This window comes from Gekko japonicus, unplaced genomic scaffold (genome assembly GCF_001447785.1).
Source record: "Gekko japonicus isolate JY-2015 unplaced genomic scaffold, Gekko_japonicus_V1.1 scaffold6157, whole genome shotgun sequence".
Taxonomy (NCBI): Eukaryota; Metazoa; Chordata; class Lepidosauria; order Squamata; family Gekkonidae; genus Gekko; species Gekko japonicus.
The window spans coordinates 19,238-32,231 of record NW_015176621.1 but is presented as its reverse complement, the minus strand read 5'-3'; the positions used below and the strand labels follow the sequence as shown (position 1 = coordinate 32,231).

The 12,994-nt window shown below is 48.4% G+C and overlaps 1 protein-coding gene across 1 annotated transcript; it reads right to left on the bottom strand.

The window, feature by feature from the left end:
• Window positions 1-2,961: 2,961 nt before the first annotated feature.
• On the bottom strand, window positions 2,962-12,399 carry LOC107124144 (zinc finger protein 420-like). Its single transcript, XM_015427534.1, has 3 exons — window positions 12,385-12,399; window positions 8,185-8,311; window positions 2,962-4,620 (listed from the first exon to the last, which is right to left on the bottom strand). The coding sequence occupies exons 1-3, from the start codon at window positions 12,397-12,399 to the stop codon at window positions 2,972-2,974; spliced, it is 1,791 nt and encodes a 596-aa protein (XP_015283020.1). The 3' UTR covers window positions 2,962-2,971.
• Window positions 12,400-12,994: the final 595 nt, after the last annotated feature.

The window sequence follows — 12,994 nt, the reverse complement described above, 5'->3', positions numbered from 1 at the left end:
GAGGCAGAGCCAGGCACCCTCAGGTCTGCCTCTTCCCTTAGAGGTGTGAAAGAATGTGTGGTTATATGGCATAGTTATAAAATTTCTCTGGCCAAATGGTCGGCCATTTGGCCTGTGAGAGGAAATAAGACACAGCATGTTATCAGAATGTAATCACAGGAGCAGGCATGGACTTTTAGAAATCAATATTTCTATACACCCTCCCCCTAAAGATGGAATTTGGGGTAGATGCCTCAATTTTCATCTAATCTACTCCTCAGGGACATGCATACATGTGAGGATTACAGAATACATCATTTCATAATGAATACAGAAACAATGCACAGAAAGAAAACAATGCACAGAAAACAAAACCCATTTCACTTCATGAAGCTTCCAATTCCACTTCAGGCACAACTTACAAGGACATGTTTTCCAGTTTACAGAAGGGAAGAGCAAGTCAAAACACAGCTCAGATTACAGAAAACAAGCAATCAGGTTAGACCATTTAAGCACAATAAAGGAGGTCTACATCACAAGAAATTCTAGCAATCAAATTCTTCAAACCATTACAATGAGAAACACTTTGGCTTCTCCCAGCCTCACAAGAGGTCACATCAGGTTCCCACAGCTGTCGTAGAGACACTGCAAGGGGGGGTCTGGAGTGAATAGAGGGATCCAACACATCTGACCAGCAACTGTGGCAGGGCTGGCCAAGTCTGGCATCCCAAAATCACTCCCACATACACACAGGCAAAGCAAGGCGAAGCTTGCATACCAACAATAAGAGACTTATAGACCAATCTGTCCCCATTAGGACCTTGGCGGCACATGCCTCACGGAACACCACAGCATTCCCGCCCACAAACCTCTAAAACACACCAACTTTAGTCAGCACTTCCCGAGGCTTTAGATCAGCTCAAAAACCTTGCACTTCGGTAAAATCATTGCGTCTCCCCCTCTCTCTCTGTGAAGGGGGGTCCAGGGGTTTTCAGGACCTTGGCTAGCGACCGCGTAGAGCTAATCGGACAAGCCTACTTCCCCCCCCCCCCCCCCCGAGATCAGGGAACCTTTCCAGCTGATCAGCTCAGGTTCACTAGGGAACACACACACAGACACAGACAGAGGCCATCTCAGCCCCTTAAAACAAAACAACCCACAAGTTTAACAGGGTTTACCTGCGTTTCAGAAGAAATCTCTCAACCCTCCCCAGTCCAAATTACCCTTTGTCCACACAGCTGCAACGCTGATAGCCTGAGGTTAGGCTTGGACAAACTTGGCAGGGGTGAAGGCGCCTCTCTTCTTGCTTGCCACACAGGACAATAAGCTCTTATATGTGTTGAACTTTTGCATTAAAAGCACAAACCGGATTTGGAATCCACAGGTTTCTTGACAGGCGAAGTGGGAGAAGGTTCTCTCTTCTCCACTGGGGTGCGCTGCTCTGTGGCTTTGGGGAGGCTTCTCTGCAATTGGGGGAGTAGATCCTCCAATGCTCCTCTCCGTTGCTCGGCAGGCCTTGTGCAAACACAGCTGCCTCCTGGCCCCTCCAAGGCAGCAACATCGTTAGACGACAGGCGGCAGAATTGCTCACTAGGCCGTTGGCCGAAAGGTTCAGCACCTCTCTTCCAGCCGTCGAGTGGACAGCTCCAAGATGATTTCAGCACTGATCAGCTCAGAGGCCCTCTGTTGCCAGTCTTCAGGCAGGGGATTCCAGGAGTTCGCAACCCAGAACTCGCCCTGGTTACCCACTTCAGCAATGTTGATGAGAAACACCTCTTCCTCCAGGGAGCAATGTTCACTTCCCTTAGCCATGTCCAAAATTCCTAGCTAACACTTTTTAAAATAACAAAACTTCTCTTACAGTCTAATGCAAGCTCTGTACAGGTGAATGCACCCACGATTTTTGCAACTCAAGCCTGTCCAGGGATGAGGGGAATCTTGTACTGTTACAGTACAGTAAACAACAAACCAAGGAGCTGCGGTGGCTCAAGTGCTTAAGATGCTGAACTGCAGGCTGTGGAAGGTCAGTAGTTCAGCAGTTCGAGACCCGGGTGCCGCATGATGGAGTGAGCTCCCATCTCTAGTTCCAGCTCCTGCCAATCTAGCAGTTCGAAAGCAAGAAATTGCAAGTAGATAAATAGGGACCACTTCGGTGGGAAGGTAACAGCATTCCGTGCACCTTGGTGTTTAGTCATGCCGGCCAAATGACCACAGAAACGTCTTCGGACAGTGCTGGCTCTTTGGCTTGGAAACGGAGATGAGCACCGCAACCCTAGAGTCGGATTCGACTGGCTTTTGAGCAAGGGAACCTTTACCTTCTTTAAACAACAAACCACGAGATGGCTATACCTTCTCTGGTGAAAAATTTCAAAACAAGAAAGGCTAGGGCTGTTTGCCTTAACTAAACAGTAATGATTCATAGTTACCAAAATTCAGGAATCCATCAGTCCAAGAGAGTTCAAGTCATACAGTCCAATTAGACACCAAACACCATGTGCTACAGCTCACAAGGCAGTCCTTTGACTCCAGGACAGCATTTCAGGGTGCAATAAACAAGCAAATAGAGCAGAAACAGAGAGCAGAGGGCAGGGATCAGCGATCAGAGAGCTCTCTCTCTCTTTGGGATCAAGAAATTAAACCCCAATTCCAGTCATGATCAGCTGTGGCCATCAGCCAACCAGGAGCAGACAGGGGATGTGCCCAATTTTTGGTTGTCATGGCTACGTGTGGGGATAGTCTAGAAGTTTGGAGACCACGCCTGCAGTCACATGACCCCAAACTCCAACTTCTCCATTGCTGACGTGACTTTTTGCATGTGAGGCAGAGCCAGGCGCCATCCCATCTGCCTGTTCCCTTAGAGGTGTGAAAGAATGTGTGGTTATATGGCATGGTTATAAAGTTTCTCTGGCCAAATGGTCGGCCATTTGGCCTGCGAGAGGAAATAAGACACAGCATGTTATCAGAATGTAATCACAGGAGCAGGCATGGAGTTTTAGAAATCAATATTTCTATACACCCCTGTATGAATCCTTTCATGGTAAGTAAGGCCTCCTTTGCTACTAAAACACTTTCCACACTCCATGCATTTATAGGGTTTCTCCCCTGTGTGAATTCTTAGATGCGAAGTTAGATGATTCTTCTGTCGAAAGCTTTTCCCACATGTTTGGCATTCATATGGTTTCTCCCCTGAATGAATTCTTTGATGGAAAGTTAACATATTCTTCTGTCGAAAGCTTTTTCCGCACTCCAGGCATTTGTATGGTTTCTCCTCTGTATGAATTCTGTTATGGTAAATAAGGCCTCCTTTGCTACTAAAACACTTTCCACACTGCTGGCATTTGTACGGGTTCTCCCCTGTATGAAGTATTTGATCGAAAGTAAGAGTATCCCTCTGTGGAAAGGTTTTTCCACACTCCAGAGATGTGTATGGTTTCTCCTCTGTATGAATTCTGTCATGGTAGGCAAGGCATGCTTTGCTACTAAAACACTTTCCACATTGCAGGCATTTATATGGGTTCTCCCCTGTATGAAGTCTTTCATGAAAAGTTAACGTATTCTTCCGTCGAAAGCTTTTCCCACACTCCAAACATTTATATGGTTTCTCCCCTGTATGAATTCTGTCATGGTAGGTAAGGCTTATCTTGCGGCTAAAGCCTTTCCCACACTCCAGGCATTTATATGGTTTCTCCCCTGTATGAATTCTGCAATGGTAAGTAAGGCTTATCTTGCGAACAAAGCATTTACCACACGCCAGGCATTTATATGGTTTTTCCCCTGTGTGAATTCCTTGGTGGAAAGTTAAAGTACCCTTCCGTGAAAAGCTTTTCCCACACTCCAGACAGTTATATGGTTTCTCCCCTGTATGAAATCTGTCATGGTAAGAAAGGCCTGTTTTGCTAGTAAAGCACTTTCCACACTGCAGGCATTTATATGGGTTCTCCCCTGCGTGAATTCTTTGATGGCAAGTTAACGTATTCTTCTGTCGAAAGCTTTTCCCACACTCCAAACACTTATATGGTTTCTCCCCTGTATGAATTCTGTCATGGTAAGAAAGGCCTGTTTTGCTAGTAAAGCACTTTCCACACTGCAGGCATTTATATGGGTTCTCCCCTGCGTGAATTCTTTGATGGCAAGTTAACGTATTCTTCTGTCGAAAGCTTTTCCCACATGTTTGGCATTCATATGGTTTCTCCCCTGAATGAATTCTTTGATGGAAAGTTAACATATTCTTCTGTCGAAAGCTTTTTCCGCACTCCAGGCATTTGTATGGTTTCTCCTCTGTATGAATTCTGTTATGGTAAATAAGGCCTCCTTTGCTACTAAAACACTTTCCACATTGCAGGCATTTATATGGGTTCTCCCCTGTATGAAGTCTTTCATGAAAAGTTAACGTATTCTTCCGTCGAAAGCTTTTCCCACACTCCAAACATTTATATGGTTTCTCCCCTGTATGAATTCTGTCATGGTAGGTAAGGCTTATCTTGCGGCTAAAGCCTTTCCCACATTCCAGGCATTTATATGGTTTTCCCCCTGTGTGAATTATTTGATGGGCAGTAAGGCTTCTCTTGTGACTGAAGACTTTTCCACACTCCAGGCATTTATATTTTTTCACCTCTCCCTGAATTCTCTGCATACCCCTAGCTGAAAGAAAGAGACACTTGTCAGGACACTCTGAAGAATGGTGAGGAAACATTAGAGAATGAACTACATTAACTGTGGTAGAGAGTACAAGAATTCAAAAGCTTGTTGTCTAGACACACTTTCAAAAGCCTTTGTTGGTAATCTGGTCCTGTGATATCTTATATTGTACTGAAGCGGGGGTGGCCAAACTGTGGCTTGGGAGCCACATGCGGCTCTTTCACACATATTGTGCGGCTTCTGGAAGGGCGGCCGGGGAAGCTCGATATCACTGGCAAACAAATATCACTGGACAAATAAATATCATCAGTCCCATTTGGCAGTCTCATTTAAAGTTAATAAAAAGCAATTTTTTTTACAGGGAGGGCAGGGTATAAACCAAACAAAATAAACAGATAGATAAATAAATCTGCATATTTACCAGTAAAATCGTGTAATATTTGTTCATGTCTTGTGGCTCTCAAACATCTGACATTTATTTTATCTGGCTCTTATGTTAAGCAAGTCTGGCCACCTCTGTACTAAAGGATCAGTAGTTCAGAGGGGCTTCTCAAAAATGAAGCCACAAGCCGCAGAGTTTCTCCTCAGGTAGTGATGGAGGCTACAGATTACGTAGTTGTTTGCTCTTCAACCTCTACAGGCACCTTTTCAGCACTCACCCCAACTCTTTGGAGGAGAACCAGCTAAGAAAGGTCACAGAAACCCACCAGCCCTAGGAAGGAAGCAGAAGGAACCCCCCACCCCACCACAGACCTGACAATCCCTCCTCTTCAGACAATAACAGGAAGAGATGCTCATCTTCTCCTTCCAGCCAGGAGATCAGGTCAGGTTTGGCCGTCACGGGTCCTTTTCATCACAAAAGAAAAGCAGAAAATTACAATTGTACTCTGTGGGCCTCAGTTTGGCTCTCCCAAGCCAACTTGACTAAATCCCTGCAGGCACAACAGGCAAGTAATAGGTGTGCGGTGAAGTACTGGACAGAGCCAATGATCCGGAGAAGAAATGATCACCCAGTGAGCTTTCAGTCCTTGATAAAAAGAATCGGTCAGTCTATCAGCAACATTTTTTTTTACAAAATCATCACGACTGATTTCCTCTTCCTCGGAATACGAGACGATCGGATTTGGGAGTCAGCGGACACCGAGACCTCTTAAACAGTTGGGAGAGCCCATTTGGTGTCGTGGTTAAGTGCGCGGACTCTAATCTGGGAGAACCGGGTTTGATTCCCCCACTCCTCCACTTGCACCTGCTGATGTGACCTTGGGTCAGTCACAAGCTCTGGCACAGCTATTCCTGAAAGAGCAGTTTGTGTCAGAGTTCTCTCAGCCCCACCCACCTCGCAGGGTGTCTGTTGTGGGGAGGGGAAGGGAAAGGAGTTTGTAAGCCGCTCTGAGACTCCAAGTGAAGGGCGGGGTATAAATCCAATCTCTTCTCTTCTTCTCTTCATGATAGTCTGCTGGCCATTTCCAAATCACCCAGCTGCTAAGAAGATAAGAGAAGCCAAGCTGGAGCAGGCCAATGGCCCCTCTAGTCCAACACTCTCTCACACACATTGAACAAAAGCCAGGTGCCATCAGGAGGCCCACCGGTGGGGTCAGAACTCCAGAAAACCTCCCACTGTTGCTCCCCTCTGTCCCATATGTTTTCCCAATCCCCTCTTGAAACTGTTTATGCTTGTACCCCACCACCACTTGCCACTGCAGTGAATTCCACGCATTAATTACTCTGCTGACCCTCTAAACGTCACCCGGGTCACATCCAGCGTTCCCTCTAAGCTGAGTTAGTGTGAGCTAGCTCACAGTTTTTTAGCCTCCGGCTCACACATTTTTGTCTCAGCTCAGGAAAGATGGCTCCAGAGCAAGCTAATTCATGCAGTAGCCAAATCACTCGCTCACAACTTTAATGCCAGCAGCTCACAAAGTAGAATTTTTGCTCACAAGACTCCACAGCTTAGCGGGAACATTGGACATCTGTTGGCCCTTTTCAGGTCTCTCTCCTCCAGGGAAAACAACAGGGGTGGGTTCTGCCCCGGGGCAGGAGAAGTCCAGGAGGGGTAACCTTTTCAATAATGTCTAGGATCTTCATGTTCCAAGCTCCCACCAAAGTATCCCTTTGGAAACCTAAAATTTGGCAACCGGAGGCTGCAGCTAGTGCAGAATGCCACAGCCAGGCTGCTGATGGGTCTCTCTACGCGGGACCACATCCGGCCTGTGCTGAGGACACTGCGCTGGCTGCCCATAGCGTACCGGATTCGGTTCAAGGTGCTGGTTTTAACCTTCAAAGCCCTTTAAAGTAGGGCCTGCCTACCTGAGGGACCGCCTTCCCCCCACACGTGCCCCAGAGAGCCCTGAGGTCAGGGTCGCAACACCGCTTGACCCTCCCTGGACCGAAAGAAGCCAGGCTGAACATCACCAGAGCCAGGGCTTTCTCCGTGGTGGCCCCACACTGGTGGAATGAGCTCCCGGAGGACATCAGGGCCCTGCGGGACCTTTTACAGTTCCGCAGGGCCTGCAAAACGGAGCTCTTCCGCCAGGCTTTCGATTAGGAGCCGCCACTGCTGAATGTGCCCTGGAACACCTTCTGGCCTGAGACCTTGCTGGATGCTACTCCTGCCAGGGCTCTTTTTGTAGCAGGAACTCCTTTGCATATTAGGCCACGCACCCCTAATGTAGCCAATCCTCCAAGAGCTTACAGAGCTCTTCTCACAGGGACTACTGTAAGCCCTTGGAGGATTGGCTACAATAGGGGTGTGTCGTCTAATATGCAAAGGAGTTCCTGCTACAAAAAGAGCCCTGAAATTATTCTCCTATCATTGGGTGTGATTTGGATTATCGCCATCATCTGTTGGTTTTTATCTGTAACTGTTGCTGTTTTAACCGGTCTCGTATTTTTAACTGTTTTAATCTCTGTATTGTTTACGTCGTTTTAACCCTGTTAACCCCCTTGAGCCAGCCTGTCCAGCAAGGCGGGATATAAATAGAAATAATAAAAATAATCACAACAATAATAACAGCAACAACAACAACAATAATAATAATTAAAAAATGCTCCAGAGAATTAGAGAATGCAGTTGAAATCATGAGACTCCATGGGCAGTCCATTTTACCACTTAAGAAAGCCCACAATAATCAGAGATGCCAAAAATCCATGGCCAGCCCTGGTAAAAAACCCTCAACATGGATGTCGGAAGTCTCTAGCACCATGCTGGAGAGCTGAGAATTTATGAAACCAGCAGAGAAGCCATCCGTGTGTCCTCCACAATCACACTGCAGCAGAGGTGCTACAAGGCAGGTGCTACAGGCCCCCACTTGGATCCGCCCCACTTTCTCCAACCCAGCATCTCTCGGCATCCTTTCTGATGCCCTCTCATGTGGTCCAAGGACTATTAGGCACAGCCTCACATCTCTGCATGGAGAACCCCGAACCCTTGCCACATGGGTGAACAGGATGGCATGACTCTTAGCCAAAGGGCCTAAACACGTCCCTCCTCAACAGTGACTTCCTAACTATGACCAGAGAAGAGCCATCGCCACATTCAACAGCATCGAGGAGAAAAGGATCCCTCACCCAGTGAGGCCACGTTCCCAAAGTTCTCCAGCATGACGTCCTTGTAGAGGGTTCTCTGGGCTGGGCTCAGCAGGATCCACTCCCCCCGGGTGAAATACACGGCCACCTCTTCGAAGGACACCGGACCCTGGAGGAGGAGGAGGAAGACGAAGAATGCAGTTCTTTCCATCAATGGAAATTGGTCCATGAGGAATAAATCCAGGCATGGGTACTAAAATGATTCCTGAACAGCAGCAGCCAGGAGGCGATCGGGTCCCTGAGGCATCCCCTTCCCACCTCTCCTTGGGAGGCAGTCTGGGGACAGAGAGGCAGCCGACACTCACTGGAGACGACCAGCCGGCAGCCTGCTCTGGCTTCCTCTTCCTATGACCCCTCTGCTCGACCTCAGGGCCGGCTCACTCACTAGGCGAACTAGGCGCTCGCCTAGAGCGCGCCGGCCCTAAGGGGCGCCAAAATGGCACCCCCCCCGCTGTCCTGGTTCAGCTGCAAAGACTACTGAGTTTTAAACATGTTATGATCTTTCTGATGATACAAACACCAGTTCCACCAAAGAACTTAGCCCTCTGGGCACAGAAGGGTCACTCAGCTGAGTCAAAGAGGAACCTAAGTGGGGGGGGGGCTATCACATAAGGACACTCAAGTTGCAACTGACTTATGGCAACTCCAGCAAGGAACTGTCAAGGCAAGTGAGAAGCAGAGATCGTTTGCAACTGCGAGTGCCTTTCTTTGCAGAGTCTTCCTTGGTGGAAGCCAGATGTGCAAAGCAGGCAAAGTTACAAAAGCAAAAGCGAGTGTTAAGAGCATGGGTGCCAGGGGAACGGGAGGTCCGGGGTACAGATCCAAATAATGGGTCTCATCCGTGGTGGGCACACCGGGGGGGGGGGCAGAAGGGATCCTCGCCTAGGGTGCAAAATAAGCTGGGGCCGGCCCTGCTCGACCTCTAGGAGGAAGGCGCTTCTGGAGAGAGAAGGATGTCAGCATGCAAAAAAGCACACTGGCATTTGACTGAGAGGAGCTCTCCTTTTTAACTCCCTCCGCGCTCGAAGTGCTAACTGGGTGGGGGCAAGACTCGGGGCTCCCTTCCAAGCAGGGGGAGGAGCAGATCAGTTGAGGCAGCAGCCAAAGGAGTGGCAGAACTGGGAGGATTCTTTCCTGTCATGACCTGGGAAGAGGGAACGCATCGGCCATGGGTGGAAGAGGGAGAGCTAGCTCTTTTGGGTGTGACTGAAACTATTTTTCAAACACACTGAGGAACACACTTCCAAGCCACTTCGAATGCACTTTCCTACTGGATTTTACTGGGTGAAACCAGATTGAAAGTGCGTCATTCAGTGGGTGTGAAAGCAGCACGGCAGGGGAGAACAAAGCGGCTGGAGGATTCTTTCCTGTCATGTCCCGGGAAGAGGGAACGCATCGGCCACGGGTGGAAGAGGGAGAGCTAGCTCTTTTGGGTGTGACTGAAACTATTTTTCAAACACACTGAGGAACACACTTCCAAGCCACTTCGAATGCACTTTCCTACTGGATTTTACTGGGTGGAAGCAGATTGAAAGTGCGTCATTCAGTGGGTGCGAAAGCACGGCGGGCGAGAACAAAGCCGTGCGAAGCCGAGGGCTTGTCCAGGTGAGGGGAAGAAGAGGGAACCAACATTCTCTCCCTCCAGAACGTCTTCTGGCCTTGGGAGACTGCCTCTTTCCTGGTCCTCGGTCCCAATGAAAGCCAGGTTGCTCACCCAGAAGTCAATAATCTTCTTGAGCAGTCTGTCTGAAGAGACAGTGGACCAATCATGTCAATCAGCCCAAATGCGTTGGCATTCATGACCAGGCCTGATTGGAGACCGACTGGGCACAAAGTACCCAAGGAAGCATCTATTTTCTCTTAAGGAGACTCTGCCGAAGTCTCCAGCGTGAGTGGTGTCCAGATTGGCCTCCATCTCCAGCAGGGTCTCTATGGTGGTTGCCCCAACGGAGTCTACATTCCGAAGTAAGTGCATTCTCGAAATTATAGCACATACTGCACGTGCTGGTTAGGGGGGAGGAGGGGCAAACGTGGAGGGTTGTGGCTTTCCCCCCGGAAACAGAGGAGCCCCAAACATCATGCATGTATGAAAACTGAAAGTGTGGCTGTCCAAGAGCCATGGAGTGAGTACCACTAACCAGTGTTCCCTCTAAGCTGAGTTAGTGTGAGCTAGTTCACAGTTTTATTAGCCTCCGGCTCACACATTTTTGTCTCAGCTCAGGAAGGGATGGCTCCAGAGCAAACTAATTTATGCAGCAGCCAAATCGCTCGCTCACAACTTTGATGCCAGGAGCTCACAAACTAGAAGACTCCACAAACAAGACTCCACAGCTTACAGGAAGCATTGCCACTAACGCAGACACCTTGAGTTTTTCTTTTCCCCAACTTTTGCATTCAGCTTTCCAATAAATATACGTACAAGCCTTTAAAGAGAAGCTTTTTGCCAGGAGTTAGCACAACCTCTGACCCCTGCATTCCTCACTTCAGCATCTTTTCTCCTTTTTTGGCTGGCGTACACCACTTCATTTCATTTTTAGATCATCCATAAGGAGCATACAGTCAACTTTAACAGGACCTACAAAGCCTCTAGAAGCCTCCTTGTATGAATATCTGGGAACTAAATATCTTGGAATATTAAAAATAGAGTTATATTCAAAGTAGTGAACAAAACGTCCCTGGCAATTTTGATCATCTCCCTCCCCTGGCGCATTTCTGCCCTGGACAACATCTGGATTACCATTCTTAAGAACGTGCTTAATGTTTAAATTGTTTAATGTTAATTCGTTCCTTAAACTATGAACGTTACTATAGGAAATGCTGTCCCCTGCCCTGTTATAAAGGGGCGGGCTATAAACCGAATAGATAAATATATACTTTGGTTCACCTCAGAAATATTTTAGAAAGCCAGCAGGGAGTAACAGTTAGAGTGCGGGACTAGGGAGACCCAGGTTCGAATCCCCATTTTGCAGACTTGCCCGATGACCTCGGGCCAGGGACATGGTCTCAGCCTAACCTACCTCCTAAGGTTGTTGTGAGGATAAAATGGAGGAGACAAGAATGACGTACGTCGCCTTGGGTCCCCACTGGGGAGAAAGGAAGCGTATAAATGAACTGAATGAAAAATAAAATTTTTCATATGAACGTATGAAGCCGCCTTATACGGAATTAGACCCTTGGTCCCTCCGGATCAGTCTTGTCGACTTAGAATGGCAGCAGCCCTCCAGGGTCTCAGGCTGAGGTCTTTCAAATCACCCCCTACCTGGCCCTTTCAACTGGAGGCAATGTTCCCTCTAAGGTGTGGAGCCTTGTGAGCAAAAATTCTACTTTGTGAGCGACTGGCATTAAAGTTGTCAGGGAGCGATTTGGCTGCTGCATCAGTTAGTTTGCTCTGGAGCCCTCCTTCCTGAACTAAGACAAAAATGTGTGAGCCGGAGGATACAAAGCTGTGAGCCAGCTCACGCTGACTCAGCTTAGAGGGAACACTGACTGGAGGTGCCGGGGATGGAACCTGGGACCTTCTGCATGCAAAGCAGAAGCTATACCACTAAGCCACGGCCCCTCCCCAAAAACAAACAGCACAAATGTCATCCCAGAGTCAGTTTTAGATGTACAGGCCTTTTTCTTTCCAGGGAGAGAGCAACGTCTCTCCTTTGTCCCACAAGGTACAAACAGAAATCAAGATTTTTTCCCCCCCTATGGCACAAGCAAGCCTTACACTTTTGTACAGGATCTTCTCAGCACGTCCCGTCCAACTGTCAGGAATTGCAAACTGATCTTCTGCCAGGAGCTCCGCAGAGAATATTCCTCCCACACACACATGCACACCTTTTTGGTTTGGCTGAGGGACTTCCAGCAAACCTCCACCTCTAGCCTTCCACTAGGGCTGCTAATTCCGGTGGGGGTGTGTGTGTGTCTTATTTGTCGAGGGCAAATTTGGGGAGGGAGCTCAGGAGGGGTGGGATGCCAGAAAAACCTGCCCCCATCTCTATGTGACGGAGAACTGTTGTGCCTTCCAAGACAGCTCTAGGCCTCAGTATTGGTTTATTGTCCCTGTTGGGGCCTCTCTGCACACATAACCCAAGACAGGCTTTCAGCAGAACCCGGGGCAAAGAGCCTGAGTCGGTGAGCCTGGTGACAGAGAAGAAGCGATTCCCATCTCCCCCGTGATCGCCCCCCTGTTACCTGAGCAGGCCTCATGGTGGATCTTTCCCCTCCACCACACGGAGATCGCAAAGAAGGCATCGAGGGCTTCTTTCCGCTGCTGCCTGGGCGGGTGAAAAAGACCAAGGGTGGGTAACCATTTTTTGACACCGATGTAATATCCGTTCCAGTTCCCAGAGTGACTCGCTTTCCAGGTATGAATCAGAGTACAGTTCAAGATCCTGGGAATAAGAACGTCAGAAGAGCCCTGCTGGATCAGACCAGTGGTCCATCCAGTCCAGTATCCTGGCTCACACTGTGGCCAAGCAGTTCCTCTGGAGGACCAACAACAGGCCTTCCCTTTATGCTGCCTCCTGGCTCTGGGATTCAGAAGATTAGCATCTCTGAATGTGGACGTTCCCCTCAGTCGCCAGGGATAGAAGCCACTGTTAGACTTATCCTCCACAAATCTACCCCCCCCCTTTTTAAAACTTTCGATTCCTGTAGCCCTCACCACATCCTTTGGCAGCAGACTCCACTGTTTAATGGAGTCTGTGTAGTCTTTCCTTTTTACCCAACACTGAGAAAGAGTTGCAAACTGCTGCACCCCATGATACCAAACCGAAGAAACAGACCTCCCAGTGTAAGGACT